The 22,824-nt window shown below is 37.1% G+C and overlaps 1 protein-coding gene across 6 annotated transcripts in view; it reads right to left on the bottom strand.

Moving 5' to 3' along the window:
- Positions 1-22,354, bottom strand: part of LOC131065031 (AP-3 complex subunit mu) — a 196,350-nt gene extending 173,996 nt beyond the window's left edge. For 2 of the 6 annotated variants that reach the window (XM_057999420.2, XM_057999396.2), the window contains exons 1-2: positions 22,128-22,354; positions 11,774-11,873 (exon numbers count right to left, since the gene is read on the bottom strand). In XM_057999420.2, the coding sequence (XP_057855403.2) occupies positions 11,774-11,873; positions 22,128-22,162 (135 nt within the window). In that variant the 5' untranslated portion in view covers positions 22,163-22,354. Of the gene's footprint in view, positions 1-11,773; positions 11,901-22,127 lie in introns of those variants that run through there. The other 4 variants (XM_057999412.2, XM_057999401.2, XM_057999439.2 and 1 more) reach the window with 4 other exon arrangements.
- Positions 22,355-22,824: the final 470 nt, after the last annotated feature.

Below are 22,824 nucleotides of genomic sequence, written 5' to 3' on the forward strand. Positions count from 1 at the left end.
TGTTGTATTTACGAATGATCATGAAGATCATTATAAAGAATTACAAAGAATCTCAAAATAGAAAGATTCTAATACGAAACTAAAATTACAATATCTTATAGTATATTACATTATTGAGCATTAATAACTTAGGAAAATATAATATTAATACCCTCCCTTAATGCTCAATCTATCAACTACACCAATAGACCCCTTGAATTTTACAAACTTATCTGGACTGAGGGGCTTGGTGAGAATATCGGCTTGCTGCTCTGTTGTAGGAACATACAGCAATTGAATGGATCCGTCTTCAACCAACTGTCAAATGTAATGACAATGAAGCTCTACATGTTTGGTTCTTTCATGGAAGACTGGATTCTTGGCAAGTTTGAGAACTCCCTGATTGTCAGAGAAAAAGGGAGTCCGACCTGCTTGAGATATTTGCATATCCGCAAGCATCCGGTGAAGCCAAACTGCCTCACAAGCTGCCTTAACTGCTCCCCAATATTCTGCTTCTGTTGAGGAGAGAGCCACTGCCTGCTGCTTCTTAAAGTGACTGCACCGGATCCCAAACTGAACACATATCCAGAGGTTGACTTCCTGTCATCAACCAAACCTGCCGAATCTGAATTTGTGAACCCACTGAGTCTAGGATCATGACTCCTAGTGTAAAGAAGTCCATAATCAGAGGTGCCTTTCACATAACGCAGCACACGCTTTGCTGCTACCCAATGATCAGCCTTGGGGGCTGTCATGAAGCCTGAAATGTAGCTCACTGCAAAACTGAGATCAGGTCTAGTAGTAGTAAGATAGATGAAACTACCCACTAGTTACCTGAATAGTGGTTCATCTACAGGAAGAGAATCAGACTTGGCTGACAACTTCAAGCCAATCTCCATAGATGTGGAAGCAGGTTTGCAATCCTGCATTCGAAACCTGTCAAGCAAGTTCCTGGCATACTTAGACTGAGAAAAAAAATGCTACCATCTATCTGCCAAACCTCAACACCTAAACAATAATGGAGAAGCCCCAAATCTGTCATATCAAAATCCTGGCACAGATCCTGTTTGATTTCTGCAATCAAATGTGTTGAACTGCCAGTAATGATTAAGTCGTCCACATAGACAACAAGAAAGAGAATATCATCACCACAGTGTTTGATATATAGATTACTGTCAGAAGGGCAACGCTGAAAACCATGAGCAACCAAGTACTAATCAATCTTAATGTACCACGCTCGAGGTGCCAGTTTAAGTCCATAGAGTGCTTTAACGAGTCTACATACTTGATGTTCTTTGCCGGCAACCTTGAAACCAGGAGGCTGCATCATGTAGACTTCTTCCTGCAATTCACCGTTGAGGAAGGCACTCTTAACATCCATCCGATGGACTTTCCATTGAAACTGAGCTGCAATAGCGAGAAGAAGACGAATGGTACTCATCTTGGCAGTAGGAGCAAATGTCTCCTCATAATCAATGCCCTCCCGCTGTGTGAATCCTCGAGCAACTAATCTGGCCTTGTATTTATCTAAGGTACCATCTACATGATACTTGACCTTATAGACCCATTTGCAGCTAATGGGTTTCTTCCCTTGAGGAAGATCAAAGAGAACCCAGGTGTTGTTCTTCAAAAGGCTTTGGTATTCTGCATCCATTGCCTATTCCCACTCTGGAATCCCTTTTGCTTCGGTATAAGTCTGAGGCTCATAAATGTTGTGAACGTTGGCCATGAGACCAAAGTTAACTGTATTTTGTTGATTGCCCTTATTTCTGGAAGATCTACCCTCAATGAGCTCATCAGGACGAAGATTATTGATTGTCTTAGCCCACCACTTAGGCCGGAGAGTAGATGTGCCAACATCAGATGGAAGAGGAAGAACTGGAACTGGAGGTGGAAGAGGATCTGGAATAGGTGGAAGATTAGCATCATCAGGAAGAAATTCAGGTAGTGCATCATCAAATACAGAATCTGCATCATCCCTCCCATCAAGTGAACCAAATGGAAGATGAACACCTAAATCAAAAGCCTTCAAAGGCTGATCCTCAGAATTTTGCTCAAACAAGGAAAGCTGAAATAGTCCTCGATCTTCATCAAAGACAACATTGCGACTGAAGATGAGACGATCAGTGTCTACATCAATCAGTCGGTAAGCCTTATGGTTGTCACTGTAACATGTAAACATGAGCTTCTGACTCTTGGAATCCAACTTAAGCGCTTGGCATCTAGAATCCAAACATATGCAAGAGAGCCAAAAACTTTCAAATGACTGATACTGGGTTTGCGACCAGTCCAGGCTTCCTCAGAAGTCTTCCCTTTAACAACATGAGTGGGAAACCTATTAAGAAGATAGACTGCAGTAAACACTGCTTCTGCCCAATACTTCTTAGGAACATTTTTGTGTTCCAACATAGACCTAGCCATTTATGTAACGGTGTGGTTACGACGTTCTACAACGCTCTGCTGAGGGGTGTATGGTGTGGTTAACTGACATTTTATGCCATGTGTATCACAAAAAGTGGAGAAAGGAGTAGAACAAAACTCCCCCCCATTATCAGACCTAAGAGTAATAATAGAACAACTAGACTCTTTTTCTACCAAGGCCTTAAATTTTTGAAATACAGGAAACACAGCTGGTTTATGTCTAAGAAAGTACACCCACATCTTACGACTGTAATCATCAACAAAAAGTAAGAAATACCTGCACCCAGTAACAGAAGTAGTATTCATTGGACCACATACATCAGCATGGACCAACTGCAGTACCTTAGAGGCTCGCCATGAGTCACCATCCTTGAACGGTGTCCTGTGTTGTTTCCCAGCCTGACAAGCTTGACAAACTCGTTGATTCTAAGTTTGAAGTTCGGGTAGGCCATGTACTAAATCTTCCTGAACAAGGTGAGCAAGATAATGAATGTTCAAGTGACCATATCGCTGATGCCATAGATGGGAGATAGAGGAGGATTTTGATGCGAAGGCATGCTCAAGAGAATCACCTGTATCCACAAGTCTATAAAGACCATGATCCTCAATACCAACAGCAATTGTAGTGCGCGTCGCACGATCAACAATGGAACACTTATGTGCACTGAAGATGACATCAAGCTGAGGAGAATGCCGCATAATCTGACTTATGGAGAGAAGGTTCAGTTCCATGCCAGAAACGTAGTACACATTGAGAAATATAAGATTCCTCCCACCAGACTGTATCTGAACGTTGCCCTTGCCGACAAATGTGTACTCCTCACCTCCTCCAAAAATAACTAAATCAGTATAGGGAGTGAATTTTGTAAACCAATCACGCCTGTGAGTGAAATGCCAAGAAGCACCAGAATCAATATACCAAGCAGAAGATTTCACATGGTCTGCAGGTCTTTTAGCCATGAAGGTGTAAAAGGCGGACTCTTTCTGCTTTGTGTGCTCAACGACATTGGCTTTAGGCTGAGACCCTCCCTGCTTCCGCTGTTCGGAAGCTATCCGAGTGCGACAATCCTTAATCAGATGGCCATATTTGTGACAATAATTGCATTGAACCTTGTTCTTTTTCGAGCCTTTCTGTGACTGACTAGAGCCCTTCAACTGAGAGAACTGAGATGACTGAAATTTGCCTTTATCCTTATGAAAGGATTTGGCTGCAAAGGCTTGCTCAAAGGAGGATGAAGTGGCACCGCTACCAAACTATTGTTTCCAGCAATCCTGCTGCAGAAGTTTGGTGCACAACTCTGGAAATTTCACATCAACATTCGTAGACATAATGTTGAGAGTCTCTATGAAGTGCTCGTAGGATTTTGGTAGACTTTTGAGGGTTATGACTACCATATCCTCTTCTTCCATTTTCCAACCAATAGCTTCGAGCTGATCTCGAATGTCCTTAATCTTTGTGAGATGCTCCTGTAAGGACATGCGTTCATCCATCATGATGGAGAACAACTGGTTCTTCAAGAAGAATGCTCGGTTTTTGTCGGATGTCTCATACAACTCCTTTAGATGCTTCCAAATTTCTGAGGCTAATTGGCCAGAAGAAATCTGAGGTAGCTAGTCATCTGTGACAGAGATCTTGAGAAGCATGACAGCTTCCCTATTGCGGTCATCAAATTTATCTTGATCGGCTCCAGCTGCAGAAGGACGAGATTCTTTTCCCAAGACAAGATCATCTAGGCGGAGATATTCAAAGATTGTCAGCATGCGCTGCTTCCAGGTGTTATAATTTTTTCCGTTGAATCGCTGACTGCCTTCCAACATCAAGTTGGTCAATGACGCCATCTTGCACGTTTCCCAATGCATGGAAAACGAAAAAATCAAAGAGGCGATAGCACAGAATACAAAGCACAAATCCCAATGCAGAAAACAAAGGAGGATACAAGTACAAACTTCAAAAAACGAATGAAGTACGGTTAGCACAGATTTCGAGAAAATTTTCCGGCTGACCCAAAAAAATTCGAAGACAACCCAGAAATCCTTGCAAAAAACCCAAAAAGAATCTGAAATCATACTTGAAATCCATTGGCACAAAATTTGAGACATGGAAAACGATGCACCCACAAAATTCTGAAAACAACCCCGTTGAGCTCTCGAAAAACCCAAAAGGAATCTAGTGTCAGATTTCCGAAGGCAGCAAAAACCAGAGGGTTTTCATTAAAACCCTAGCCGCAGATTAAATGGTCGTGGGTGGACGAAAATGGCAAAAAAAAATCTGCAGAAGGTAGAGAACCCAAATATTCCCGTCACCGTTTATAGAGCCATCACACCAAAACGTTGAAGAGAAACAAGCCACTGTCGGAAAAAATCCGCCAAAGATAACGTCATGCAAATCATGAAAAATCGTGAGATGCAAAAACGCGAAAAATCGCAGATTTTGGGGTCGCGTGAGGGAAGAAGAGACAGCCGCGGATGCAGATAGGGGCGCTACAAAAAATCACGAAAGCTGCAAATAGAACGTCGCTAAACCTTCTTCGCAGAAAGTCGCAAAATGCAAAAATCTATGTATCACGATTTTATTTTATTTAAAAAAAAAAAACGCAAAAATGAGATCGCAGGAGGTCACAGGCACAGGTTGCAGAAAACACCAGTCGCGATATCGAAGAAGCAAAGAAATTTCTCAAAAATTATTTAAAAATTCATGACGAATTTTTAATTGAGAAATTATTCCGAAAATAACCAGGGCTCTGATACCATATTACGAAAGTAATTTGGTAAAAATGATTGTTGTATTTACGAATGATCATGAAGATCATTATAAAGAATTACAAAGAATCTCAAAATAGAAAGATTCTAATAAGAAACTAAAATTACAATATCTTACAATATATTACATTATTGAGCATTAATAACTTAGGAAAATATAATATTAATAAAAGGAAATTTCCATCCAAAACAAGCAAGAAAGAAAAATCCAAGGACAAACTTAGAAGAAAGAAATAGTGTTTCCAATGCAGGGAAACCTGGACTCCAGGTTATGGATACCTTGGAAAGGGAAAGATACATTACGTTGCGGTGAATTCTAAAGAGGAAGAAGAAACCTTAGATCCAACAAGTTTGAGAAAGGATCAAGATGAACATTTGGACCTCGAGGATAATGATACCAAAGGACGTATAGTTGCTTCTCTTTCTAGCACACCAAGGTATACTCCCTTCACATTCCAAGGAGTTTTATGTGGATGTAGAATCATAGTACTTCTTGATGGTGGAGCTACTCACAATTACATTGATGAGGACTTAGTGGTTAAAAGGGACCTACATGCTGAAGAATTCAAACGCTTTGATGTTGTAGTAACTAATTAGTTTATCATCCCTCAAGATGAAGATGAGTAAACTCAGAAACCTGATTGATGGGCATACAATTTGTGATAATTTTTATGTTATCAGCTTGACTGACATGGTTCTTGGAGTTCAATGGTTGTATTCTCTAAGTGAAATTTCTCAAAATTATCAAAAAATGGATTTAGATTTTCAACATGAGGCGAAAGAGGTGACATTGAAGGGTATTCGACACACACTACATCATCAGATTTCAGCTAAAAGAATTAAAGCTCTCAGCTCCAAATGTTCCATCAAAAGCCTTGGACAAGCAAACTCCTCATTTGCATAACATGGGATATGAATTTGTGAAGGATGTTAATGGGTTAACTTTGGAACAAATACAAGACAGCAGATTTCTGCATAGTTATGGCCAACATTCAAGGAGTCAAAGTAAAAAAAAAAATGCATGGACATTTCCTTTTTTATCAGAGGGGCATAGCAAAAATAGGGTAAAGTAAAGACGATGTCTTGGGAATTCACTCCATACTTGCAAAAGATTATTGTAATTTTAGTTAGACGTTTGAAGGAGGTTCCATTTGCAGGTGTGATTCAGCATAGTACATCAAACCTAAAGATTAACAAACCTCCTAGGCTAATTTGGGATCCTAAAATCTCAGAGAATTCTATCCCAGATTAGACAGTGATTGAATGGAGATTGCTTAAGACAAGCAATATTTGGGAAGAGAGGACTATAATGTCCCCTTTTGTGGCCTTTCCAATATCTTCAGAAACTCCAATTTCTTGGAGAATGCCAGACTTTCTTGAAATAAAATTCTGATAGTGGTGATAAGTTCAAGAATTCAAAGCCAGTCCCATTGTACTTTCCAAGTATTTCAACTTTCTAGAAGCTCTCCAAACTTCTTGGTGAAGTTTGCTATTTATGAAAAGTATTAATTTTCATAAGGCTCGATATTATGAGGGCTTAAGAATAGTTTGACATGGTCGGAACTCATATTTGGTCCATTTTATTACAATTTGTAGCTTTGGTTGGATGTGTAGATAATAATTAAATAATTAAATGCTAAGGTGGAAAAGCAAAATTTAGAAGACAACTTATGTTAATTATTTAATTAGAATCTAAAATCACTTTTTGGAGGGGGAAATAATGGGCATCTAAACACTAGTAGAGAAATCAAAAGCAATGTGGAATAAAATTCAAGATATCCATGTGGAGTAAAGGTATAGAAAGGAAATTTGCCAACATTGGTATGGTGTGATGGTTAAGCTGTAGTGTTGCTGTTCTTGCCATCAAGGTTCAAACCTCATTGGGGTGTACTTGTTGAATGGTTATGTTGGGGATGAGGTCCCCCATTTAAGACCTTACCGGTTCTTAGCTCAGGGTCAAAAGCATTTACCCCTCTTTTAAACAAAACAGATATAGAAAGGAAACAAAAAGACTACATCGTTGATTCAACCCCTTGTATGAACATCACAGTAAAACAAGCATGGGCAAAAATTAAACGGTGGTTGAAGACACTTTTAGTGCAGATAAGGACTAATTCAGAGATTGTGATGTCCCCAAACAAGACTCCGTCAAGTATTGTTAATATCGAGAAAGCTCCTTGTATTATCTGTATATGTAATTATAAGTCTGTGAGACTTAAACAATGGTTCAGCCTTACACAGTGATTCATTGGAGATAGTGGCAAGACAACATGACATATCAGCAATTGATCAATGGATATCATGAACGATAGAAATAGAGCCAACGGTTCACTAATGATCAATAATCCATTGCTATGACATGAAGAGAACAATACATATTGGGCATTCTATGATCATAGTTGCTATCTCCATCTGCAAGTACTGGGGACATTACAGATCGGGTAAAGATCTCTAACATCGACTTCATATAAAATGTAGCAAGTGCCAAAGAAGATTCATGGTGATGTGACTACAATAGGAAGAGTTTGTACATCATTGATAAGCAGTAATTAAAGACCATTGCATATTATATAAGCAATCAGCATATGCAGCGAATCTTATAATGATTAAAAATGGACCATTGAGAAGGTTGTAATATCATTAACAGCAATTCATATTAAGGAGCAAGCCTGATAGAATAAAGAAGAGTGTGACTTGATTAACCAAGTGATCCCATGAGCAGCGATTATACTTTGATGATCAGCCTTTACATTGCCGCCTTCAGAAAGAATAAAACAAACAACGTAGTTCATAGTCGACTCCTTAGACTATTGGTGAATGTAAGAACAACAAGTTAGTATGCAGTAGTTATTGTGGAGAGAATGTGAAGAGTTTATTTTTTATTCTTATTCAAGTCTGAGTGCTCAAGTAGAGCGGCAGAAATACCAAGCATGGATGCATGAGGAACTAACGTTAACAATCAGGGGAAGCTCCATCCATTTCAAATACATTATCAGAAATCTGGAATGGCATTCAACCGATTTCTTAAGGATCACAATTAGACCAGAATTCATCACATAAGCAAGAAGATTTAATATCAGAGATAGCAATATCAAACCATTGTTAAAAGCAGAAGTTAGATTGATAGGATCAAGAAACAGAAATCATATCAAATTGTGAGGTCTTATCAGACTGAACAGCGGTAACATCTTTGCATATGTATAAGGCAATATCAGGAACAACAATCATCATAGATCGTCTATTATTAAGTCATCGCCCTTTCATAAGAAGTAAATCTGATAAGTGATCAGGCTGATCGAAAAAGAGTTCATTTGAATATTCATACAGTGATATTTGAAACAGCAGTATTGTTCACACTATCAATAACATCCATTGTTCAATAGTTTGCAAGACAAGCATCATTACATCCACAAATCAGATTTTGCCTTTATTTCAATTTGTCGTTATTTCTATTTGTGTGCAATGAGAAATATCTGAGTGTAGAGAAGATTTCGAAAAAATAAGAGAGGAAATATGAAATGTGTACTAAAAAGACTATTGAGCATATACACCAAGGACATTGATGAAAAGTAAGATTGCAGATCCAATGAAGAGGAGTGTACAGAAGACTATTGCAGGTTTATTGAACAGATTATACGAGGAGATAGTGAAGAATTTTATGACAGACTTATGAGGAGAATGTAAGAAGTTCTATAGCAGATTTGTAAGGAGATACTAATCAGTTTTATGGGAGATTTATGATTAGCATAAATCCATTGTCAAATCAGAGAAAGCTATCAAGATAAGTTCTATCCTCCAAACTATTCTTAGAATTTTAAGTTAAATGTTATTATGAAATGTATTTAGTTTTGATAAAATTATATTTATTAATATGTTACAACACTCACCTTAAGTTAGAATTGTTGTCTCGGGACTAAAGTATGGTAAATCCCAAAAGGGGACATTACAGAGACTCATGTGAGATAGGTAGATCTATAAAACCGAAGGAGGATATGAAAAAGGGTGTGTATTTTGTACTTTAGGAGCAATTGTAATAGAGAAACACTTTATCAGAAAATACCCAGCTTACAACAACGTGAGGATCAAAATAGAGACCTTAAACGTGGACTCCATGTTAGAGATCTTTGAAAGAGGCAAGAATAAAGCAGTGAGAGTGCAAATTAATTGAAGAACCAACCTTCATAAGGAGGCCACATTGTCCTCAAGCTTAATCCCTCTTGGTGGTTGACAATTGTAATATTTGTGGTCCCACAGACCATTGAGTTTCACAAACATAATTAAATTCATTTTGTTTCTTCAAACTTTAGACAATGGAAGAGAAGGCATACCTATATCCTACTTGTAGATGTAATTTGTTCCACACACAAGTGCAACTGTAAATTGCAAGGCACTTTGAGAAGACCTTATCTCCTTGCTTACCACCATATTCTATCAATTTGTGGCTTTGGTCACAAAAGAAATCATCCATAGAATGTATCGACTCTCGTATGACAATAGAGGATGAACTATTGGCATGTTTTAGCTCCTCCAAAACTTAAGGAATGCCTACATCATCATGCCAGCTAATCAGTTGGTTAACTCCTATGATTTTGAATGAATGGAAGTTGCACTTCAAGTCATACTTATTGTTGTTAAAAGTTTTCTAAATAGGTGAAGATGCCTGATTCTAAACCCCAACATGTCTAGATTCTGTTGAAAAGGAATCATTACTGATTTATATATCTTTTAAATCTAGTGAGTTTAAGTTTTCCAATGTTTTGATTAAGTTAAACACGGGAAAAGGGCCCAGACCCATTACAGATAGCCATAGAGGCGAACAAGGCAAGTCTCACCAACAGAGAGACTAAAACAAAACTAAAGAACTAAGAAAGCAGAACCAGGAAGGACCGGCAGAAAGCACCAGACGCAACAGAAGAACAGCAAGAACCAGCTACATATCAGTGAGTAGCTTAAGGCCTCCAATGGCCTACCAAGATTATACCTTGAATTTTCCAATTCTATACAGTAATGAGAACCCATTATATTTTCAAGAAGTATTGAAGATATACAAGTTAATAGAAAAGAAAAATGAAAAAAGATGTACAATTGTTGGTGTTGGAAATAAGCCACACCCGAACCGACGATGGACTGGTCCAAGAGGGGCCAGTAGCTCAGTGGTAGAGCACTCCAGCAGCATATGGAAGGTCCTAGGTTCGAGTCCTAGCTGGTCCATGTCTCAACATGGTATCAGAGCCAGGTCCAGGCTAGAAGCCCCAAGCACACGAGAGGTGTGGCTTAAGGGGGGGTGTTGGTGTTGGAAATAAGCCACACCCGAACCGACGATGGACTGGTCCAAGAGGGGCCAGTAGCTCAGTGGTAGAGCACTCCAGCAGCATATGGAAGGTCCTAGGTTCGAGTCCTAGTTGGTCCATGTCTCAACAACACTAATATCCACAATTTTAAGTACACAAGTCTAGCTTTAAAATTGTTCTTTGAGTCCACCCAATTACCTTTTCAAACAATTCTATAAAATTAAAACTGAAATTAATTAAGTGGCATCGAAATTGTACATATTAACCATAGTAGCATAAAATTGCTAAAACATCACACTTAATTGCTGCTAGTGGTGTCAGCAATCTGTTCTGTATCACAGTGCTGATATTTTTCCAATCAGTGGCACATTTTTTTGAGGCAAAAAAATTGTTGAACAAATCATGATTTATTCACAATATTTTGGAAAATTGATTTATTCAACTGGACCTGTTTGGTATATATTGTTTTTTTTCACCAAGGACCTCATTCCTACAGTACACATATAGATTTTTCCAGAGCAGATATGGATTTGGACTTAGTAGCCAAACATTGATTCAATGAGGGTACTCATTCTTCAATGAAGATAAATTCTCTTGTATTTCAGGCCAGCATCTTTTGAAGGGTTTGGAGCTTGGTTAAAGATATTTCATAATGAAAATGGCATGGGCCATGAAGGCCCCTGTGGTCTCGAAGGCCTTAATTTGGCTTGGTGGTGGAGGCACCTAGACACCACATGACCCTACTAGGGGCTGCCATCCTAAATCCCAGCTTGGCTGTGCTAGGTTGAAAAGCAGCATTGTTTTCCTTTAATTGGCTTGAAATAACCAAAACAGTGTTTTTTTGTATGTTTATGAAATTTTCAGCATTTTCCCCTATTTTATGAATTTTTCAGTATTTTTTAACTTAGTACTTGAACTACAATATGTTTTTGGGTTGCTGAGTCAATCCTAATCCCATTAATGCTACCACGATATAAAGCACAGGCTTTCTAAACTAAATTGCCTTACGTAGAATTTTTTAAGAACCTTCACTCAGATCTCTGTCAATTTCATGTTTGAGACAATCTTATTTGAAAGACACAAACAAGAAGTTTAAAAACACAAATTGAGGCCACATTTTAGAAATTTAATTATGACATGAATATTGTGGGCCTCCCCATATCTAAATGAGACATATAGGTTAGATATATTTACTTCAGCATGGCTCTATCAGAATAGAATGTCACTGTAAACTCTAAGTAGAAGATTCCTCATGTATATAGCCACTAACAGTGAGAATCACTAATCTTTTCATGTTCAATATTATTATAGAAGATGCATACCTTATAAGAATCTCTCGCAGGAAAAGCTTGTTCCCAGAACCAAACACATATAGATCTGTCCACCTGTTGCCCCATCCATTGTTTTTCAAGCATTACTTCCCTGAAAAGGTGTATCATTTAAGAATAGCTACACCATTTGATCGACATAAGGACAAAGGTAGAAAGTAGGGTAAAAAGAGCTCATGCATGCTGTATTGAAAATGCATATACTCTAGATTTAAAGAAAAAAAACATATTTTCCTACAAGGTAACATTATTTAGAAACAAAAAATGTAATGTTGTCAAGATAATTGCTTAACAAAGAACATATTGCAGTTTCTCCTCTTATACAACAAACCTGCATTGAAGAAGAACTTCACAGAAAAATGTGACTTTGACACAGGTCAAAGCCACCAACTCAAGGAGCATTAGATTATGAAACCTTTTGGCATGGCTTACTACGAGATAAGTTTAAAACTGCTAAATCTTATGCACTAATGGCAAGGTCAACTTTACCGAATACACAACTAACAAAGACCAAGGGTTTTACTACAATACAAGAGGGAAAAAAATTAAATCCTGTGTACTGATCTCTATCCAAGACAAGCAAGGAATAAGTAATAATATAATGCAATAGACATAATGAATACAAATTTACAGAAAGCACAATACTCTTGTCTGTTAATTCATGTTAGCCAAGTAAATATATATGAGCAAAATTTCTACACCAATTTTCATGAATATCTAAAGACCCACCAACCATTCATATCAACACCTAACATTATCTACATGACACTTATTGTGGTTCCATACCTATTATAAATAAGAGAGGAACATCTTTATTTATTACATGTAAAAATTGGATTTGATGTCGAATTTGACAAGCTACATTATGTTTTACATTGCAATATTTCAATTAAGTACGTGACATTATGATAGACTGTCACAAGCTCCTTTAAATCGGTGTTGATTTTATTGGTACATAGACTAAATGGAGAAACTTGTGGGAAGCCAGATTATATGGACAAGCAAGCAGGCAAACTGAGACCAAACGCTTCTCTTGTCAAGTTAGAAAGAACCACTTTGTTGTATTCAAAGATTCCAGAATATGTGGATTGAACAGTCAAACATGGGTAATAAGTGTCGGTTCTTCCTAAGGCATCATCCTATGCCTATTTTTTCCCAAACTAACTCAAGCAATCCTTTTCTGACTCCAAAGTTTCTATTTTCAGTTTAGCAGCCTAACCCCATTAATAACTTGGTTGTCTATGTTGATAGAAAGAAGATGTGCTAACAACAACTCCCACCACAAAAAGAGCATGAGCATTCTCACCGCATCAACCTTGATTGTCATTATAGCCTCAAAATTGAGAAAACCAAAGAGAATATACCAAGAAAATCATTAAAGGAATGATTACTATTATCCTTAAAATTTATAACAATAGGTTTTTCTATCACCTTGTTATTAAGAAAAACATCATATCAAGCCCTTTCTCAGCTATGGAAGCACACTAGCAAGTGAATGAGGCGACGCTGAGAAGGAGCAAATGAAGGTGGCTGCAGTTTGCAACGAAGTAAAGGATCAAAATTCGTGCAAGGTCCAGAGTAGCAAGAAGGGTGCCCTGTCTGACGCACGTGGAGTAGCCTTTGCTAGTTTTCAGAAGGGATTCCTATTTGTACCTAAACCCCTACTCTTGAAGTCATGCATTAGGATCCCATGATTGATGGCTTGACTGGTCTTTGGGTTTACAAGAAATGCAAGGACAACTCTATTCCATTTTATGGTTGTGGCAACCATCCATGCAACAGATTTAAATAGTAACCCTAATATTTTGCCTTTGCTAATTGCCAAAAGCCTAGCAGTGCCATTATGGCCAAATCTTGTGGGTAGTATCTCTACTTATCCCCCCATTCCCTCTCAAGATGCAAAAAAGGGGCTTTTTTCACTCTTGGAAATGTCAAGATATGTCTTGTGGAAGTTCCTCTAGTTTTTACACAATCACGATGATAGCACTGATGAAATCTCAAGCAGCATAGGTAGCAGGTCACTCTTTTGTAGATGTTTGGGGAAGTGTCCTGCTTTAAGGATATTATTTGTTGGACTAAAAACGACTAGAGTAATTTGGCAGCACCCTCTGTTTTTCTGTTAGAACATGGCTTCTTTCTCCTTAAATTTCTTTCTGTTAAAGACCACATTTTCCTGCAGCAGAATACACCATGCCTCCTCTTTTTCATCCAGCAGTTCCCACCATTTCTAGGATTACGATATAAGCATCCTTGTATAGTCTCCCTTTGATCATGAAAGAAGCAAAATTAATTTGTAAATTAATACATCAAGTGGGTGATTTCATGAAATTTGATGAGCAGATTGATCCTAAATGCACATCTGTGAGGGTTTGTACCTAGACTGATATATCCAAGCCAATTTTTCATTCAGCTAAAATTCACCCTTCATAGGGCATTTGGACACATTTTTTTTTATTTTGAAGGTCTACCATACAGATACATTCAGTGCAAATGGATTAGACACAAAATTTCAAGCTGTCCTTGATCATTTCATTCAGGCATCATTATATTCATTTGGAAAAATGGATGCAAAAAACTGGTAACCCTAATAAAGACTTTGTACAGCACAACCATTCTCATTTTTTTGAGCAAATGGAGTCCCAACACTCTCAATAATTGGTCCATAACAATTGGGTAGGAGAGTTGTCCATGCCCTTTGACAGTTTAAAACAACTCAGCAGCTCCTCTAGGTTCCAGTCAGTTTCAGATTGCTGATAATCTATGTTACCAGGTACTGCTAGTAAAGCCCAGGTCCTGGTATGGGTACGGTCCTTGTACAAGTACAGTCCAGGTATGGCCAAGGTACCACCTGGGCACCCAGGTTCACTGCGGGTTCTTCTGTGAAGGACCCACAGCGAACCCGGATACCCAGGCAGTACCAAGGGCCATGCCTAGGCATAGATTGATACATTACTGCCTCAGTATCACTATTCATCATTTTGGGTAAATCATTTCCTTTTCCATCCAGTCCCAGCTGTATCATAACTTTGTAACAGCATTTTTATATCAAAATATGCCAGCAAACAAGAAATTAAATATCATTTCAGTTGCATTTGCAAGCTGTACATGTGAACAAAAGGTTAGTGAACTTATCAGCATTAATGAGATTGATCGCAGTTGATTTACGTTATGCATATGTAGCAGCTATTTATTTATGTTTTGTGAAATCACTTCCCTTGTATTGTTAATGATTTAGCATTTTGTCAAATGTTTGCAAAATGAAATTGAACCAGCTTCTATAGACACAGCTAGTAGGGTAGCAATCCAATTGACTGTGGTTCAAATGAAATTGAATCAAATGTTGATGTTGACCTTGATGCTTCTGATGAAGAAGAATAAGAATATTGAATATCAATTGTAATTTGAATTTTCATCATCTAATGACATTTTGAGACTTGAGTATTTTCATTTTTGCAAATTATGGATATGAGGTATTTAAATATTCTATTTTTTGGCTATATATATATATATATATATATATATAGTCATATCCCCCTGTGCCTAGCTCAGCCTGATTTCTCCATTCACCTAGTCCAAGGTTCCCATAGGCTAATTGGATGTGACGAGGGGACTCAGTGTCCTAAGATCAACTCCTTTAGTGATTTTTAGTGTTTCCGGCGAGTTTACTATTTTTGGCATACTACTAAATTTAGTAAGTGTTATTTTTAGCACTTGGCCATGGTCCCAATTCCTTCCTTAGTTCAATGCAATGGATTTTAATTGGACTTGGTGATTTTTTATTGTTTTCAGAAGAGCTGTATTTTTATTTCAATCACTAAGTCTTCAAAAGTGTTTTTATATCCCCCCTTGGCCTAGTAACACAATGTTGTTTTTAAAGAGGGGCTTAAATTTTATGAGTTTATATTACTTGCCTAAGGGGACGTCTAGGAGTTGTAAGGAGACAAAAGTAAATTAAATATTTTATTTGTGAGCTCATAAAAAGTTGGAACTTCTCTAGAGATTTAAAGTTTCAGTTTTGGAGGGAAAAGGCTTCGAATTGAGGATGTCCTGTAAATACATGTTTTGAGCTCTCATTTCTATATGCTTGCTTTGACAAATTATTGATATGCTGCTGGATTTTCTCTAGAGTTCACTTCTGCTGGTTGGAAGACGAAAACCCTCTATTGGTTAGCTGGTTTTGGTGGTGAAAGATCCACCCTAGCTGGTTGGAGAAGTGACTTTGGCTTGAAAGGATGATTTTGGAGTTGAAATCAAGAAGACATATACGATATTTGGATGTGGGTTTGTTGTTTTGGGTGTGCTGTGTGATTTTGATAGTTTGGTGTGTGTAATGTCCCCACTCCAAAATAAAATTTAATAATAAATGATAATAATAATATTAATATATTTAAAATTAAATTATAATATAAAATAATATAATTAAATATGATTAATTAAAAATTAATTAAGTTAATGAAAAGTCAAAAGACATGAAAGGAAAAGTTGTGACTCCCTCAACAATGAGATATAAAAGGGAGAAGAGAACCTCATTTGAGAGGGGGAATAATTTGAAAATGAGAAGTGCAGATCTGATTTAAATAATAAGTGCAGATCTGATTATGAGAGGTTGTGTCCCTTTCAAAGGGCAGAAATAATGAAGAGTTGCACTCTTTCAAAGGGTGCTAATGGTGAAAGGGCGTGTCTCTTGCCAAAGGGTATACATGATGAAGTGGTGTGACCTCTCCCTCACATTGAGAGATATAAAGGAAAGGAATCAAAGCATCCAATAACATCACCATGGATTGATAAGATCGGAACTGTTATTATGTTACAAGCAGTAACATCTTTGTTCTTAGTGGTATGCATGGGGATGAGCTGAGTTGTTCATTCACATTTTGGCATAAAGTGGTTATATATACTTATGGATAGAAAGCCGGAAGAACACCACCATCATTGCCCAGTTGGGTGGTTCTATATGCAGAGAGTCAGTAAACCAGATCGCATGAATAAATGGACTGGTGTCAGGGATGACAGTATATACATAGCATAGTGACAAAGAACTACAACACAAACCACGACAGTTTAGTTGCCATTACAAAATCAGTCATAGACACAAATTGCATACTCATATCAATGAATGACACCTTCAGAACTGCTGGTATCATTAACTCTATCAGTCATAACATATCCTCAATTGTCAAAATCCGAAAAGCTGATCAAGATAAGTTCCATTATTCGAATTAATCTCAGAATTTTATAGTAAAATATATCTAATTCTGATAAAATTGTATTTATTAATATATTACTATTCTAATTTGAGGTTAGAATGGATGTCTCAGGTTTAAATTAAGGGAAATCCCAAGTGGGGACATTACAGTGAGAGTTTAGAGATGATTAGATTCTGATTCTGATTCTGAGTGTTGGTGTTGATTTTCTGAGTGCTGGTAATGTTTTTCAGAGTAGCTGCGAAAAATAAAATTGCTCATTTATCTGTGGGACAAATAGTTACCATTTTGGGTATTGATCCTTTGGATTTACTACAGCTGGGTGACTTCTATTGACCATTCACTTGTGGTGTTTGCTGGAAAACTGTTCTCTAGTAGCAAAATCGCCCCTACAAGGAGGCCATACCATTCCTCTTGACTAGGTTCTCAAACTGAATTTATATCTGCATTCTCAGAGGTCTATAATCTTCATTTTGAGGCGTCCTTTGCATAGTAAAGTGGTTAGGTAATGAAAAGAAAAATAGTTTGGATTTGGTTGGCACTTGCAACGTTGATCCTTTCACCCTCTGGGAGTAGCCATGGTGGATGTCACGCTGAGAGACTCCATGACAACATCATGTTGAGAGACTCCGTGATGAATTCTTAATACTTGTGTTTTTCCACATGGGAGTAGCCATGGTGGACATCATGTTGAGAGACTCCATGATGACATCACGTTGAGTGACTCCATGATAGGCACTTGTACACATGTTTCCTTCCACATGGGAGTAGCCATGATGGACATCATGTTGAGTGACTCCGTGATGATATCACGTTGAGAGACTTTGTGATAAACCTTTTTCACTAATGGGTGTAGCCATTGTGATTGTCATGTTGAGAGACTCCATGACATGAGTATCTGAGAAGATATCTCCCAAGCTAAGAGGGAGTGTTGAAGTATGTAGTGGCGGGAGAAATATTTTAAGAGGCCGATACATGTTAAGAATCGTCGATTCTTAACTAATCTTTTATTTATTTTTTAGACGTCTCTTAAGGTCGACTCAAGGAGGAGTCACCTCTATTAGAAGAGACGACTCACTTCACCCTTGAATAGTCGCCTCTATTGGAAGCCGACTATCCAAGGAGAAGCACGATGTTCATATTTATACACAAGGCGGGCTCATTCATTGGCATCGAATACACACACACATTTAGTTCACTTTATAAACTCATCTACAGCAGTTTGATTATCATCAAGGAGAAATTTTGTTTTGTATATCTTGCATCTTGAGAGATGCTGTTATAGTTCTTCGGATTGACCTAAGAAATTGATCATTTTATAAAGCTTATTGCTGTTCATTGAATTAATATATAAGTGATATATTGTTGCTGGGTTTTTCTCCCTCAAGAAGGAGGGTTTTCCCAGGATATATACTGAGTTAATTGTTCAAATATTGATTGATTTCTGCTTAATCTAATTCTGATCATAAAATAACACTAAGGAGCTGGAATGTGTTTGCTATTCATTGAAGACTTGGAAATGTGTTGTTTAGCCTATGAACAGGTCTGAAATTTCTTGAATCTGATTTTAGTTTGTAAATCAAATCTCTTCAATATTGTAACTGGGTTGTTATATGTTTTGATGTAATGCAATGCTATGTTATTATCCTTATTTGCAATCATATTGTTGAATGAAACTTGAAAACAAAAGACTTCTACATTTCCATCTATTTCTATCAACCAAAAAATAAATAAATCAGGGGTGGGCATTATATATATCTACCCAAGGAAAAAAATTTGCCATACCGCAATACCGGGTTCCAGTTCCCATACCCGAACCGGCAACTTAGTGAAATTCTTTTTAATTTGATGGAAATTTTGATAAAGAACTCAACAAATTTTGGCTTGTCTTATCATCTGAATTCCTTTGGAACATATGGAAAGTTAGGAATATGTAATATCCCCTCTTTCCTAGTTGATCACTCAAGTTTTGAGATTTGCCTATTATCCATCTCCGTAGGCAAATCCAATGAATAGGAGATGTTACTCCAAGCAGGGAAGGACTTAAACACTATAGTTTGGCAATTGGTTATCTTCATCCTTGAGCAAATAATGTTATTTATGGCTAAGTCACTCTTTTGCTAAATATAGAAAGCTATCCATGGCTAAAATGGGTAATTTTATATTATGGTGGCTATTTATAGAAATAATTAAAGCCATAATAAAGTAACTTTATAATCTTATGTTATAAAGTTAAAAATAAAATATTAGTGAGAGACCCCATGGCACGCCTCCCTAGGTGTTATAAGGTTGTTTTAAAAGGTGGGCTTTTTATCAATGATGAATTAGACCCTCAAGCTAATCGACCCACTTAAGGGAGATATAAGTTGCAAAATAACTTCATTAAATTAAGGAGAAAACCCTAAAAGTTCGATTAGGGTTGGCAAGCAATAAAGTAATGTGAGAGGGTCTCATTTGTGCATTCATTGATTCATTTTTACATCAGCAATTGGAGAATTGAGCTCTAAGGATGAATTTTGTGAGTTGGATGGAAACCAATTCACAGTTGTGGGAAATCTATACAGGATTTCCATTTGTGCTTAATTGGAGTGTTTTACAAACAGATTTACAAGTTAATTTCCAGCAAATGAGCATCGAGGGTTTGATGCAATCAAATCAATGAAATTAAATAAAAGTAATTGTTGCCAGGAGAACAATTTTACCAAAAATCAATGAAATTGCTTGAAAGATTAATAATAAAATTGTTTGCAGCAGAAATAAGGTGAAATGTGGCAGATCTAGAGGAGTTTGAGATTCCTCAAGACAACCGTACATTCTTCTAAGCTGGCAGTACCTTTACTAAGCCATCCGTACCATTCAGCAGGCCCCAGATTGCACATCATGGCCATACCAGCCAAGAAAGGGGTTGGATTTCGTGCAAACTTAATTGTCAGCATCTTCCAGAGGTGATTTGGTGATTTCTACAAGCTACAGGAGTTGATTTTGATTCAGATTGTTGTTTTTGTCAATTAATTAAATAATCTTGCCTAGGAGCTAGACGTGGGAGTCAATAGTTTCCCAGTATTTGTTTTTGGTAATTATTGTAGAAGCAATTAAAGCCATTAGGAGTCATCTTCGATTGTTGGGAGCTCATAGATTGTGTTATTTTAAAGTTCATCAATAAAAATTCCTTCCTAGTTGAGCACTGGACTTCTGGTATGCAAATAGTTGTTGTGGTGAATTATTTCCTTAAATCTGAAATTTGTTATCTTGCCGTTCCAAAAATCAGAATTCTGAATTTATTTGTCAGTCATTAATATTTCTGCATTTTGAGTTCAAAAGTATTGTTTCATTGGCATACATTCATGATAAACCCTTATGGTATCATTGGAAACAAAACCCAAGCAAAAAACCTCAGAAAACTATCCTAAAAACTTTCAATCAGCAACGTTAAATCAGAAAAATTCAGTATAGACTGGCTGGGGATCTTTCAGAATAATGAGGTGTTCCAAGGCAACAGGAGGTGCCTTTCAGAATCTCACTATAATTTCACTCTTCACTCTATTATTTTGTAGATTACAATGGTTCTAAAAAATCCATAAGAGAAATTCTACAGGCTGCTTGACAATGGCACACTGAGGCTTGCAAATCAGAAATAAAAGAGGCAGAGTGGTATCTGGACATAGAAAGAAATGGTGGTAAATTAATGACACTGATGATCAAGAAAAAATAAGCTCAGCCTATGCGGGTTCACGGTCTGATTCCCTCAGATTTCATGGCTGACAGCTTGGAAACCATCTTCCCGAAAAGAAAAGAAGATATGGAGATTGAGAATGATCTTCACTACAACATAGACATCTCAGAAAGTGTTGCTCCTTCAGACAGTTATGAACAGGATAATGAGAATTTTGACACCAATAATAACATCAAATGCTGCTGGGAATGATTATGTTTATGCTAGCAATGGTTATTGTAACTGATACTCTATTATATTTTGGTATATGGCGTAATAGGTTTATGACACTGATAGATTTCAGATTGTCTCTCGTGCATCTCTTTTTTTGTCTGTGGATACTGGTTTTTCCTCAATTTTAGTTTCTCGTCGTCAACTATTTCCAATATAAAAAAATGATATAGCTGTTGCTGGTCCTAGGCTCAAAATGTAACCTATATCAACAATACCTAATTTAAAATTTTTATAATCACAAACGTCAAATTTGCACGTCCTCTATATCTGAATGTATTGCAAAGGTCTTTGAACATATCTTAGGCACTTTTCTGATGGAAAATTCTTGTATCTATCTTCATACAAACAGAATCTGCATTACGTGTTATATTAAGTCGGCACTTTGTCTCATGTCCCACTATAACATAACCAATGTGCTTAAAATTAGAAGTGGTTTTTGAAAATGTGATAATCCTTCACACCAGCAGAGAGCTTGGGTTTGGTGGAATGATACGTTATAATGTTATTTCTTGGAGCAGAGCACAAGGCCCTGTGAAATTAACAAAGTGTCGGCCTGTATAATTCCCAGCGTTATAATTGTTTTACTTTCTTTGAGATGGCTCTTCTCTTCCTGTGCATAATTTATGCCAACCAAAGTACCAAAAATATCACCTCAAGAATATGATGGGGGAAGCAAAGCTGAGTTTATCTGATGATCATCGGATTCCTATTGTCAAATCAATTTCTTCAGTTTAAAAATATGTGCTCAAGGTTGGTATTTTCCTTCTAAATTTGATTTAGAAGACGAATGACCCACCTCAACACACTCCAGCAGGTGCAGGGCAATCTGAGAACATCCAGGCGGAATTTGAAGAATTGTCTTCCTACTCAAGTGGAAAGAACATTTCATACCAATTGAACGAACGAATAGGGACAAACTATATGACCATTTCTTAAAAAAAAAGGGAAAAAATTTCAGAAGCAAAATAATGTTGTAGGCTGTCGATTGCCAATCAACCATTCTCAGTCATATCTAAATCAAAGCAGGGTCTAGAAACAGGGTATTTCGCCGCAGATAAATAAAAAATGTGTATATTGAAAGCAATTGTGATTGTATCGAGCTAATCATCTGAGAAAAATTTTATAGAATAAAGACACTTGATGAGATACAATAAGTAGCTGAAAGGAATCGTAAATGGAATTTAAGAAAGAATAGTACCCGGTATCGGAGAGAAGAAATATACACTGCATCATATTTCTCTGCTAGAGTAATCGATCCACGGCATCAGCTCCTTCGCACCATCCACTACTGTTCCCTACAGTTCACCTCCCAAACAATTGTAATTGTAAATTTTTTAGCTTCGGGTTAACAGGATTAGTATACTTAATATCGTGAAAATGGATCGCTGGGTTAGTGAGACGAGTTTGGTAGGGTGCATAGCAATTGGATATAAAAGGAAGGTAAAAGAGCAAGTATGTTTCATCTTAAAATAGTTTGTAGTTGTTTGATGTACTATTTTTTAACATTCCATTGAAAAGGTAAGGTATGAGAGACATAAGGGAAAGAATTATTTTTATTTTCCTAAAAGCATTCAATGTCATATCTAGAAGTGAATTCTAAAAGAATTATGATTTTAGAGAAATATAAGGCATCATTTCAGTAGTCTATTTGACGAAGAAAAGATAGCAAGAGTTGCAGATTTCTTAATCAAGTTACACAGCAAAAGATCCAAGATGCAGAAGGAGAAGGAGAAAAAGGTTTAACAGTTTGGATTTGTTCAGGCTTTGCATGCCTTCTTTGCTAGCTATCTGTGGGTCTCATAGGTTGTTTGGCCTCGTGGACGTTATTAAAAACATTCATTCATTCATTCATAGATTCTATAATCAGGTTTAAGCCAAAATTAGAACAAGAAGAG

The sequence above is a fragment of the Cryptomeria japonica genome, chromosome 1, assembly GCF_030272615.1.
Source record: "Cryptomeria japonica chromosome 1, Sugi_1.0, whole genome shotgun sequence".
Classification (NCBI taxonomy): domain Eukaryota; kingdom Viridiplantae; phylum Streptophyta; class Pinopsida; order Cupressales; family Cupressaceae; genus Cryptomeria; species Cryptomeria japonica.